Below are 12,765 nucleotides of genomic sequence, written 5' to 3'. Positions count from 1 at the left end.
GTGGAGGGTGAAGGTGGTGGGGGGGGGAGTCGGAGAACCGATTCATCTCCTCGCCCCCACATTACAGAGCACAAGTGATGGAGCTTGTCAGCGTACAGCTGCGACTATTACGGCCATGCATTGCACATGTCTACAGTCAGTGACGCAGGAAAGTCAGTTGTTGCTTTTTTTAGTTTAATTAACTCATTAGCATGTTCAGGATTTTTCTACGCCTGCAGACAAATGTCATTGTCCTGCAGTGGCAGCAGGGCTGCCTCTGTCTGTGGTGCTGAAACAGTAATAATAACTCAAGGAATGCAGACATAGACATCTTGAGTTTGCTGGCTAAGCACACAAGCGATTTGAAGTTGTAATCAGTTTTCTCCTGATTTAAACAAAACACAGTCAACAATGTTATGTTGTTTTCATGCTTAGGCATTCATAATAAATACAGTTATATTTTGTGTTTTCTAGAGGTTAAACAATGAAGATTTACTACATTTATTGAGGAATAATTGTGGTCTTGCTTTTGTGTTTAATATTAGTATTGTTTTGAAGCCTTTTACCCACAACTCCCGTCACAATTTTTTGATCCTTTTTGTACACTTGTACTCCAATGCATTTAAAAGCAAATGTACATCGACACTTATGTCAGGTTATTGTCTAGTTCAATGTTTTTTTTCCCCTCACATCACTAAATTGTAATTTGATTGGGGTCGGTTACCTCTTCCATGTTGTCGACATTTACAGATCCAGCAGGTTATAGGTTTACTTCTAGAATTTTTCTTTAAATGGAGGCCAAATGGATGTGGACGGATGTGGTTGTAAGGCTCTTTGTGTATGTGTATGAAATATCAATAGTGCCATCATTTGTAAATAAAGGTGGAAATTAAGAATTGATAAACAAAATTATATTATTTCCATATACTCCATTTATTTATTTATTTAATTTCTTTCATTCCCACTCAATTTATTAGTTTTTAAATAGGGCATTACTGTTATCCTTTGTGGTTTTTTTAATAGTTGATGGTAGAATATAGGAGAACCTGGGAGCAGAATCCATATCATCTATTTAACAGACAAAACTACAGCATTAAAAATGTTATATTGCTGGACTGGGTCAAATAGTAGAAAGGTCACAAAATGGATGGCATTTGCAGCCACCAACCAGCAAACCAGGAAAGAAACTGCAGCCTTGAATATCACAAAAGAATATGACTACAGCTTCATTATATTAAAACTTTTGAGCTTGGAAAGGTATTTTTCAGTAAACTTTGCCTCAAATGATGATGTCCGCTATTGAAAGTTGTGATTTAACTATTGAATATTGTTGGAAATGTAATCATAATGAGAAGATTCTGCTGCTTGAATATTATATTTCCTACTGTGTTTGCGTTTATCCCACAATTCCTGCTTTTTTAGCGGTTGGAATAAATAATGTTAGCCACTGTATCGCGACCCACTTTTACACTTTACAACTTTAACTCTCTGCGCCCATAAACATAAATATTTACATTTCCCCGTTACCTTCAGCCGAGCATTTGATGCGAGTCTTTTAGTTGCATATGCACATTACGGTCCAATTAAACCTTATTATCCCGAGTTCAGCGAGCACGTCCTTCCCCCTGGTGCGACAGTTCACTTTTACGAGCGCTGAACTCACGGGTCTTTACGAGAACATGCTGGTAAATTTGGAATCTTATTACGGGAGGAACTGTCACTGATTGTAATAAACCGAACACTGAGGTCAGGTGAGATCCTACGGACCACCGCCACCATACAGAACATGTCGGAGAACACGTCCAACCCTCTCCAGCCTACACGTTGGCACAGCAGGTAATTTGGTTGCACTTTGATTTCCCTAAACGTCACTAATCTGTCATCTGTGGGGAAGGATAAAGCCCAGAATGGCTGGAAGAGTGTTCGCCGTCGACTCGCTCACCATTGGCTCGGGGAAAGGCGAGAGCTTTCTTTATGGTTGGCCAGAGGTGAGCTAGCAACTGCTCACTGAGGAAAGTCTCTGGCAAACGTGTGAAGATTCAGCACCGCCCGCCAAGAAACTGTCTGCAGAGCGACTGTGGTTACTGCGGAGTGAACTGATTGTCCTATCAATGGCCACAGAGCCGGCTGGCTGACAGTGCTGCCTGCTGGCTGGATTTGTGATATGCAGCTATCCATAACACCTCCTGGGAGAAAGTCTATGTCTCCGGGCGTGCACGTGTGACCGTGCATGTGTGTGTACGCGGTTTGACTTTCAGCACCTACACTCGTTCCACCGGGCGGAGAGGTGCAGAAAAAGCCTCGCCAGCAGGCTCTAGCACCTCATTATTCCAAGCCAGGCAGGAAATGGGTTTTAGAGATCTCTCACTGAGCGATGCACTTGGAAACAAGCTACAGGTCTCATGAAATCCAAGAGCACTGACAGGGGAAAACCCTCTTTAGCCTCAAGACTGCATGATCTTGAGTTAAATATGTTTTCTTTTCAAGAGTATACGTTCGTCTCTTATAAGTATTTTTTAATTTTATAGCATAATGAGGGAAAAAAAAGACAAAACTAAAATCAGCTTCAAAGCTCGACTGCAGGACTACAGTATATCCCAAGAGCTTTATTTTTGTGCATGAAATATTCAAATCCATTGGACAACTTGCACAAAAAGCCAGAGAAGCTTTTATTTCCAAAAAGCAAAGGGGAAATAAAGGATTTCTAATTTATCCACGTCACATTGCAGTGGATATGGTGTTCGGAACAAAGTAGCCTGAAATACCTTGAAACATAAACATTACTTCGTAACTGGATTTAATGCAACAAGTCTCGTTTCACTTGCTTAACACTATGGATGAAGGGAGTTGGTGTTCCGAGCAAAGCCAGGTTACAGTCCCTGGTTTGGGTCGATGCAAGTCCCATAATGCACTGCAGCAGCTAAGATGGTTTTCAAACCAAGTTTGCATTCTGATGGAAATTATTAAATTTAAAACAATAGAATAAAAATTTGCCCCAAAATAGACGTTCCATCTTGAGCACCTCTATGGCAGCACTTTGTCTAAAACCTTAGCAAACAAGAGGTTACGAGAGCGGAGCCCATTATAATCGACTTCACTCCTCCTCCAGCCAGATGTACTCACGCCCTGCTTTGTTTATACAACAAGTTCCTTCGAGTTGGACACTTCTGGGATAAATGACTAGCAGTGACAAACCTTGATGCTTGACCAATCACAGGAGAGTGCTTGTGGTTATGCTTAACAAGATTTAATCTCCAGGAAACCGTTTTCAGGGGGCGGGGCTTAAACACATTTTCTAATGTCAATTTTTCAATAAAGAGAGTTTTGTACAGATGCATACGGATGAGTAAAATAGAGGTTCACAATCTATTTAAGACACACTTAAATAAACACACTAGTTGCCCTTCATAATATTTAAGTTATTTCTGGATTTATCTATGTAGCAACACATACTTGATACTTGCTGCCTCTGCTCGCAACACAAGATCACAAAACTATTACAGTCTTGTGCAAATTAATTTTGGTTAGAGGGTTTTCGAGACTTAATGAATTACATTTTTTCCCCCCACAGAGTCTTGTTAACTGAAGGGTGCTTATTCCATGTGATGTTTAACACAACACAGTGTGATTATGAAGACGGGAAAACAGCAGCGCTGGAAAGCTCATCGGGGGGATTTTCTTATTTTGGGTGAAGAAAGAGAAGAGAGATGAATTCCTCAAAATAACACTGAAATTAGTCTTTACACTGCTTTTCAGACGCACCGGGATTTTGCAATATACACATAAATGACAGTATACTCTATAAAACGCACATTTTACATTGAAAAGTTTCTTACCTCACCTTTTTCTTAACAGTGTAACAATAATCTAGAAGCGTTGACTTTACTGCATAGTAAAACAGATAACGACAGTGAAAAAAGATTTTGGGTGGGTGCAAATAAATATATATTAATTAATAAGCAAAACCCAAAAAGTATTTTTTATTGACTTGAAAAATTTCCTCACTGTGGGTTAACTTAATGAATTATTTATTTTATCTGAAAATATTTCTCTTTTGCCAAATTCAAACTAAGAAACAAGCATTTCGGTATGTAAAACTAAAAGACTTAATCCCCCTCATGTTTTTCCGCTTCCCCATCTTCAAAAAAGTACTCCCCTTCCTTGAAGCATGACATCACAACCCCAAGCTTTCAATCTGTAAAGCTCAGTTTTTTCATCAGCAAAATGTACATTAATGTATGTAATTTAATGTTATTTAGGTGTAGTATTTAAAATTTAACACGCATAGTTGGGAAAATGTACTTAATTGACAACTAATAATACACTTGTAATACAACAGCTGCCATTTGAAAAGGATATTTTCCTGATAACAAGAACCCAAATCATCGAGCCAGTATTTCAGGAGGCTTAGTACTTTTTCTGTCGCACTTCAATTCCCCCTTCGTTGGGTGTGACTCCAGCTTTCCAAACAATCCTGAGCCATCCTCAAACATTTACTCCCTCTACCCTCAGGGCGCCATGATCTATGACTTGACAAAGCTTCAGTGATGTTGCTTTAAAAGGCCATAAAACTATACAAGACAGTAAACATTACAAGTGTATTAAAATTAAATATATAACGACATATAAGTGTCAAATAACTGCAGCACAGAGATGAAATGCAAGCAATGGACACACGCTTTGTTTCTATATAGATTTGTATAGCAGCAAACTGATTTTCTAATTTAAATAACACTACGTTGGAATTTTGGAACATAAAACTGCTCATCAATATTGTATTTCACCTCGGCAAAGACTCCTAAATGGTGTCGTTTCCAGATCAACCACACGAGGCACTTGACAGCTCATTTATCAAGCGCAATTATTCAATGAAAGAACAGTTGAGCTGGATCGCGCACGGATCAATTGCGTTTCTACGGTAACAAACCCGTTAAGCGGCATCCATCATACGAGTGGCGTCGATAAGGATCCCGATCATATTTCTCGCCTCCTACTGGGAATGTCATTGTTCGTCGACAGGCGGCAGGTGTGACGCTAACAGATACGACAAGTTGAATCCTCATCTTACTGGACAAAATGTTGCACCAAACAAAGAATGGGAAGGAATGAGTGGAGCATCTGTGCTGACAAATATTGACGCTTGTACGTGTATGAGACTCACACTCCCACTGAACACCGGGTGTTCGCTGCATTCTGTAATAGTCTCATTACGTAAATGGATATTGCTCATTGACGGTTGTCCTTGGGTGCCCATACACAGACTTGAGCTGCTCTGCGTCAGATGGGAAATAAGCAAAACCGTCATTAAAGGGACATGACTTGGATGCGGACAATGAAACTGACCAAAAATAGTTGATGTCAAAGGTCTATAATGATCTTTATTTAATGACTGAATACGGAGTTTTGATCAATCAGACACAGAATGGCTGCCTTGGTGCTCTTTTCTGTTTTTCTATTGCTTATTTTGTCTTATTTCATTCTTTAATGCTGTACTGAAACCAAAAAGAAAAAAATTCCTAATTTGTGGCTATGTAAGTTTCTGATCCTGAAAGTTTTTTTTTAGTACTTGCTGTGGAAACACCAGATATTATCAAACTGGATTAAAGGACAAATCAAAAGTGACTCAGAGATTTGAAGAATCACAAGGCAACTAATGTGCAGTTACCTCCATTTTTTCAGATTTTATTAGCTAATGAGAACATAAATAAAAAGTGCAGTAAGTGTATATAAATATATATATAGACTTTTTGAATCCCTCTGGAGACCTTCGGGAAATTGGGTTTCCAGTTTACAGCAGACGCTAGTTTGCAAACAAGAACAAAGTGCAAATAAAAAGTACAAAGTGCAAGGGATGACAAAGTGCAAATATCAAGAACATACATCAAAGGAAATAACGCGAACAAAAAGGACACAAAGATTAACATATAATAACATCATCCTTTCAAATAGGGAATTATTGAGGATATTTGAATACTTTTCGAATTTCTGTTGAAGATTTAATAACGTGTAATCATGTGTTCACATTACAGGCCAAAAGTTTAGAAAAACACAACAGGCTTATTCAACATTTTTGCAATTTTCTTGTCTGGCTGACCTTCGTTTCTCAAAGAAATGTTTGTCACTCGTTTCTCTTCATTTAGCTGATTGGTTCTTGTCATGATATGAATTCCAACAGTTGTGCAAAATTCGGGTTCAAACACAGCCGACAGTCTTATTGGACAACACAACTCATGGCCCCGGCTCCGTTAAAATTCAAGAAATTCCACAAAATAAACCAAATAAGACAGAACTTGAAGACCATGTCACCTACCTCTCAAATTAATCAAGAAAAAGATAAGTCTGAAAAGCAGTACTTGGAACAAAAGTGGCTACCTTGAAGAAACTAGACTATAAGACATGTTTTTAGTTTCATAATTCCACATGTATTCATTCATAGTGTTAATGCCATCAGTGATAATCTATAATCATATAGTTGTGAAATTAAAGAAAACACATTGACTGATAGGATGTATCCAAACTTTTGGTCGGTACTGTTATTTACTCACTCCTTACATCCAGACAATATTCTTTAGGAAACGGAAAATCCAGTTCCTGATTAGATTTTCAGTTAAATTTAAAAACAACTCAAGCCTTGTGGGTCTTTTGTACGATGTCCTTGTTGTTGTGCTTGAAGCCTAAATCACCGAAAAAGGAAGAATTCTCCATACAGTCACAGACTTAACGCCTGAAACTCAACCGAAGGGACGGGTGATACATCATCCACTATAACCTGCTCTCTGTGGTGACTCTGAAAACCCAAACTGGATTACCTGAGCACCCAAGAGGCCCCCAGGACAACTGCAACGAGCACAGAAGACTCTGGCAGCAACGGGTTCACAGGAGTGCCGTGAAGTAGCCGCGCACGCCCTGACGCTGTATTTTCTCGGGATAATAAATGCCACATTATTATGATGTACAGCAGGGGACTACATCCCATAAAAGTTGCGATGGAATCTCGGGTCGAAGCCACCGGCCTTGACAGGTGAAATCAGATCCTAAATCGGTTAACTGTGCAGTGAACCCGCGACGGCGGCCCTCCTCCGGTAAACATTGTCGTGCGAGCTTGTGATTTATCGCCAATGTCTACGATAAATCTTAAGCCCTCTGGAGACAAGACATCTCTGAAGTTCGGATTTTAGGGTTTTACTAAAGCCGAGGTGTGGCTCATGGTGGTGTGGATGAGGCCATCACGGCAGCGCGAGTGTTTTAGTAATGAACGCGCTACTTTACAAAAGCCGCTAATTGAGCTATTATTCTGATTTGAATTGGAGATGGAGGCCGGTGGAAAAATAGCTCAAACCCTTTGAACAGTTAAAAGCCTCTGGTAGAATATAATGAACAGTGGAGGCCGTAGTGGAGGTCCCAGTGCTCGGCTAAAGCATTTTGGTAAATATCTTAAGTGTTTGTTAAATTTGAGTGAATCAAATTGATGCTAAAATAGGAGCCAAGGGTGCTGTTAAAATTGAATTATTTACTGTCTCGGAGGATCGAAACTTAAGTCTGTTGCCATCAACCGACCTGAATCTGGTTCTTCCCATGGCCGGGCAACACAGGAAACTAGTGATGTGTTTATGAGGTTTCATGAAACAGCTGATGAGGTATCATGATACAGTTTCTTTATTTTAAAAGGTCACTAGATGGAACTATAAGTGTAAAAATCATGCCAGGTTTCATTGAATTAGTAGATAAGAGCCACATATTAGAAACCAGAGAGTGCCATCTACTGGCCTTTCAAAATAAGGGCACTGTATCATGATACCTCCACAACTTGTTTCTACAGGCTTTAATACCAAAATAATCATTTTACCCGTCTTAAAATAGAAAGTTCATATGGTGCCTTTGCTTGACTCATTTGTAGTTATCCGTTTCTTTATTTTTCATTACCACATTTTTGCTTCATGGAGCATGTATTTTAGAGGTCAGTAGGTGGCGCCCTGAGTTTGACGATGATATGAGGTTTTCAATTAACCGTTTACCATTTCATGAAGTTAGTCAACCCATTAACAATAAATACATTTTGAATTTAACTGTAGAAATAAAGAAGAAGTAAATGGTAGTAGTGGCGTTCTAAGAAAAAACTGAACATATAATATAATAACATATAATACATTTTATTTTAGTGATAAAATAGTTTACCATATAATATTTTAAATGTTTTATTTTCCACCCAGCAAGTGTTAAAGTTGAAACAAAAACCTCAGAAAAGTCTCAACTCTTCTCCCCATGCTGTCAAAAAAAGCCATTTGAAATCTGATGCTCGGTGAGTTGACGGTAGCCCGTGGTCGCTCTAATCCCGACAGAATGAGATTATCTCTGTAGGGCAATGGTGCGCTCGGGTGGGAGGGCACTCCCATCAGCTGTGTGTCCGAGTCAAAGCCCACTGGACCCTCGCCACTAATCTGTGTGTTCAGACACACCTTAAGCGTCTGGTATAAAGTGAGGGTCAGCCCGAGGTGCAGCATCATCTCACACCTGGAGAGGCGAAGTGAGCTGCACAACAATGATCGCACTTTTGATGCTGACGCTTGTGGGCTTCTGCTGTGGACACGTAAGTGATGACTTGGAAGAATATGGTTATTTTTTTTGTGTATTAAGATGTAGTTATATGTTTCATGTTTTGTTTTTTTCCATTGTCTATATTCATAGGGCCATCATGCTGTTGATGGTAAGTATAATATACACGTGCATATTACATTCTAAATGATTGTATTGTACCAAATTTTTAACTTTGCTTTACTCTTTTTCACTCATTACAATTCATTAGACATGCAGTTTCGTTAACTGCTCAGAAAATTACCAATGTACTTTCTTTTCAGATAAAAACTGTCTTATAAAACACGTAATAATAAGTAGACAATAATAATCAATACAAGAGAAATGAGGTAGTCTTTATTCACTACTAAATGTCTTATGAGACAATTCAATGTTTCTTTATAAGACATTTCATTTCCAGAACTTTACTCTGAGACTAAACTCTTCTCAATCTTTTTCTTTAATAATATTATCTAATATTATTTAGTTTTATTTATTTGGTTTTTATAAATGTTATCTTCAGCCTGCGTGTGCTTGAGTGTATATATGTTATGATTGCTAAAAGTATGTTAAAAGTGGACAAATGTGTCCCTAAAAAATATTGCGTACATAAAAAAAAGAACAAAAACAATGAAGAGAGAGCCTGAAGAATATCTGCTCGTTTTTAAAAATGAAATGTCTAACAGTAATAATTAATACAACAGAAATTACGCTACGCCATGTAGACTTATATTTACTTGTTTAAATATTGACTCTTATATATTTATCTTACATATTACTTATACACATTCTATTGACAGAACTTTGCTCGAAGATGATATAGCATTTTTTTAAATGTCATTTCTTCCATTTTTAGTTTCATTTTGGAGCAAATAACAATTGCCAACGGTAACTTGCGTTATCCAAAACATTTTTAATAATCTTCAACCTAAATATACACAGTATATATAGATATAAATATCTATATATATTGTTTCACTGGTTATTTGTGAATCTTCAGTCCACTATCTTTGATCGAAAACTTTCCAAAAAAGTATATATGAGAGTGTTTTAAAAAGTCCCCAACTTGATTTCCCTCTCTTTCAACGTTGAGTAAACAAATAATCTTCATCTAGATAATTATATGGATTCATCAGAAAAGGAAGACATCACAACCACAATCCTGAGAATGAACAATGGTGAGTCAACACAACTTGCCGTCACACAAAATTTGACCATTTAATATTGATCTGAAATCCATTGATTCCCCGATAAAGGATCGTCCGATTACATGCTCGAAGGAGACATTTTGATCCCGAGGACAAGAAACGCCATGAGGTGCTACAGCAAACCGTTCAGCTGTTTGTGGCCAAAGTCCCGAAGCGGAACCGTTGAAATTCCCTTTATTATTAGCTCCCGCTATGGTGCGTGTCAAAAGCTCATTCAACAACACAGTTTAAAACTGTTATTAATGTAAATATGTTGATCCATGTGTGCAGATAATGCAGAGAAAGAGGAAATCTTGAGCTCCATGGAGGAATTTGGAACGAAGACATGCATTCGCTTCCTACCGCGTGTTGCTCAGAGGGCCTACCTTAGCATTCAACCAGCAAGTGGGTGAGTCAACCATCTTTTTCTTTTGCTACAACACGCAATACTTGTGAAGGGATCAAAGCTTTTCTGTCACTAATAATTGTTACTGATCCTATTTTGAAAAAATGGCAAAAAGTTTTGAGACTTGCTTCCAGTACAGCTCCCAAGCTATGATTGTGAAAAGATACAGTATGTACAAGTACAAAAGTATTCATAGGTTAATTGTATTTATACACGGTTTAAAAATGGCATATTAAAAAATAAATATAGTATGGCATTGTAGTATTACTCAATGAGGCATATTACAATGGAACCTCATCGAGTAGCCTCCTGAAGTAATACTACAGTGCCTTAAAGTGTAATACTACGGAGCCTTTTGGAATAATACTACTGAGCCTTACAGAGTAATACTAAGTAGCCTTACAGAGTAATACTATGGAGCATTGTGGATTCTTACAATGGATACTACGATTTTTGAGAAAATGTAAGAATGTTAAGTGTGTCTTATAACTACAAAAAATGGTAAATGAAAGTTATCAATTTATTCCCTTTTGGAAGTGAGTCTACAAGATTTCTGTTGGGGGGGATATCTACTGGAAGGGCTTTAGTGTAATGGGATTAGTAGAAAATGGAATGACGACCTGTTATTCGATGGTGAAAAGCCTTGAACACACTTTGAAAAAACCTTGACACCCCAACAACAAATCTAATTGTGTTGTTGTATGTCACTCCGTTTCAGTTGTGCGTCTCTTCTGGGATACGTGGGAGACGTGCAGACCCTGTCCCTGCAGAGATACGGCTGCGTGAGTCGAGGAATCATCCAGCATGAGCTGCTGCACGCTCTCGGTTTTCACCACGAACACAATCGCAGTGACCGCGACGAGCACGTCAAAATCCTCCGGGACAACATTTACCGCTGTAACCGCCTGCCTGTGACATTAAGAACTCTCTGGCTCAACGTAATTATCGATTCATAATTAACAACGTTTTTTGACGACAGATGTCGCCTACAACTTCAGGAAGATAAACACAAACAATTTGGGAACGCCATACGACTATTCCTCTGTGATGCACTACGGCAGGTGGGGATGTATCAACAAAGACTCCTTCATCTTTGTGTTTGACTGTTGGTAGATATATTTGTGATCGTTATTTTTATTTTACAGAACTGCTTTTGGAATAAGAGGAATGCAAACCATCGTCCCTATCCCAGACCCTTCCGTCCCAATCGGCCAGCGAGACGGCATGTCGGATATTGACATTCTCAGGATCAACAAGCTCTACAAATGCTGGAACTGAACCAGAGAGATGATTCTTGCTGATGATGATCCTGTTCATCGGCGCGATAATAAATAGCTTAAATTTTGTCTCTTTGGTACATTTGGTCTTTTATCACTTTATCTGATCTGCCAACAATGTCCATCTGCTTGATTGAGTGTGAAAATGTGCGTAATAAAAGCAATAAACCTGAATTAGAATCCTAATTGAAGTGTAAAATGTGATTTTTCTATGGGGGGGGGCAGAGCTGTGGAGTGATATTTAAAAACTGGTCATAAAAGCAACTATTTCTTATCATGGAGGAAATAAACTGGGTTATGAGTTATTGTGCAGCTGAGCATGTTCCGGTTGTTTGGCAACTGGTGATTTAATATAAAGGTATAAATACATTTAATTCACAGTAAAGGATGTTGTGTGGCAGTCATTCATCACAAGATAGGGACTGGATGTCTAAGATTTTACTTCCTGTTCATTTAAAAAAATAATTTCATATGTTCATCATACCCAGTATAAGTGGAGGGAGAAGATGCCAACTGTTTATGTGAAGCTCTTGTCCATGTTAAGAATCGTACTCATTGTATTTGAAATGTTACTTCCTATAAAATGGTTTACAATAAATGTTTTCAATCTGGCCCGCCAAGTCATGTTATGTAGCCCACGAGTGGGGAAATCTAAGTCTATACAGATGAATGTTCACATAGCTAGACCTATGAAGGTGCTAGTGTTAAAGATTAGATAAAAAGCAGATTCTTGATGTCAGAAAAACTAAAAGAAAAGTTGAATTCAATCAATTTCAGGTGGATGTTAATTTAACGCAACATAGAACAAACATCCAAGAAATATAACATATTTACGCATAATACTCCTAAAGAAGTGTCGGAACAGATGGTAAACAATGACCTTTGATAATAATAATAATAATAATAGTTTGATGTCGGCATTATTTTCAGGGACCAACACTCACATACACATATCTTGACAGGTCAAGAGTTACTTTAAATAAAATATTATAAAAAAATATATAAATCTAAAAATAATCACCATCTGATATCAACTAATGTCCCTTAAAGAAATATGTAATTAATTTAGTATTGTTTTTATTTTATTATTGTTATTTATAGATAAAAATGAGTAGTAAAAAATATCAACTGTCATAAATATTTTGTGGAGTCTACCTTTATTGCCAAGTAAAATTGTTATTTTGAAACGTTGGTACATCAGTATCTATCGAGCAAATATTGAATAAAACTGTCCATCTATCATTGAGCTAGAAATGATTCATGAATCGGTTATCTATCCTAACCGCTACAAGTAAGTGATTGTGCGATGATGCTTCCTTACTTTCAGATCCAATAGTTGGCAGTC

General features: G+C 37.9%; 2 protein-coding genes across 4 annotated transcripts in view; one reads left to right on the top strand and one right to left on the bottom strand.

Moving 5' to 3' along the window:
• Positions 1-12,765, bottom strand: part of LOC148062307 (MAM domain-containing glycosylphosphatidylinositol anchor protein 2) — a 232,611-nt gene that overhangs the window by 170,977 nt on the left and 48,869 nt on the right. The window lies entirely within an intron of this gene.
• Positions 1,766-11,421, top strand: LOC148062308 (low choriolytic enzyme-like). Its single transcript, XM_087779039.1, has 9 exons — positions 1,766-1,815; positions 1,874-1,967; positions 8,338-8,566; positions 9,666-9,728; positions 9,807-9,953; positions 10,029-10,146; positions 10,862-11,040; positions 11,123-11,204; positions 11,289-11,421. The coding sequence occupies exons 1-9, from the start codon at positions 1,766-1,768 to the stop codon at positions 11,419-11,421; spliced, it is 1,095 nt and encodes a 364-aa protein (XP_087635165.1).

The sequence above is a fragment of the Callionymus lyra genome, chromosome 17 (genome assembly GCF_982586985.1).
Source record: "Callionymus lyra chromosome 17, fCalLyr1.hap1.1, whole genome shotgun sequence".
NCBI classification, from domain to species: Eukaryota; Metazoa; Chordata; class Actinopteri; order Syngnathiformes; family Callionymidae; genus Callionymus; species Callionymus lyra.
The sequence above is the reverse complement of the archived record's forward strand: the minus strand, read 5'-3'. Positions and strand labels throughout refer to the sequence as shown.

Bases quoted from the DNA above. Each gene is read 5' to 3' on its own strand.
- LOC148062308 (XM_087779039.1), top strand. From the start codon at position 1,766: ATGTCGGAGAACACGTCCAACCCTCTCCAGCCTACACGTTGGCACAGC. The intron at 8,567-9,665 runs GTAAGTGATGAC...ATCTTCATCTAG, and splicing joins TGGGCTTCTGCTGTGGACAC to ATAATTATATGGATTCATCA. The intron at 11,041-11,122 runs GTAACCGCCTGC...TTTTGACGACAG, and splicing joins CCGGGACAACATTTACCGCT to ATGTCGCCTACAACTTCAGG.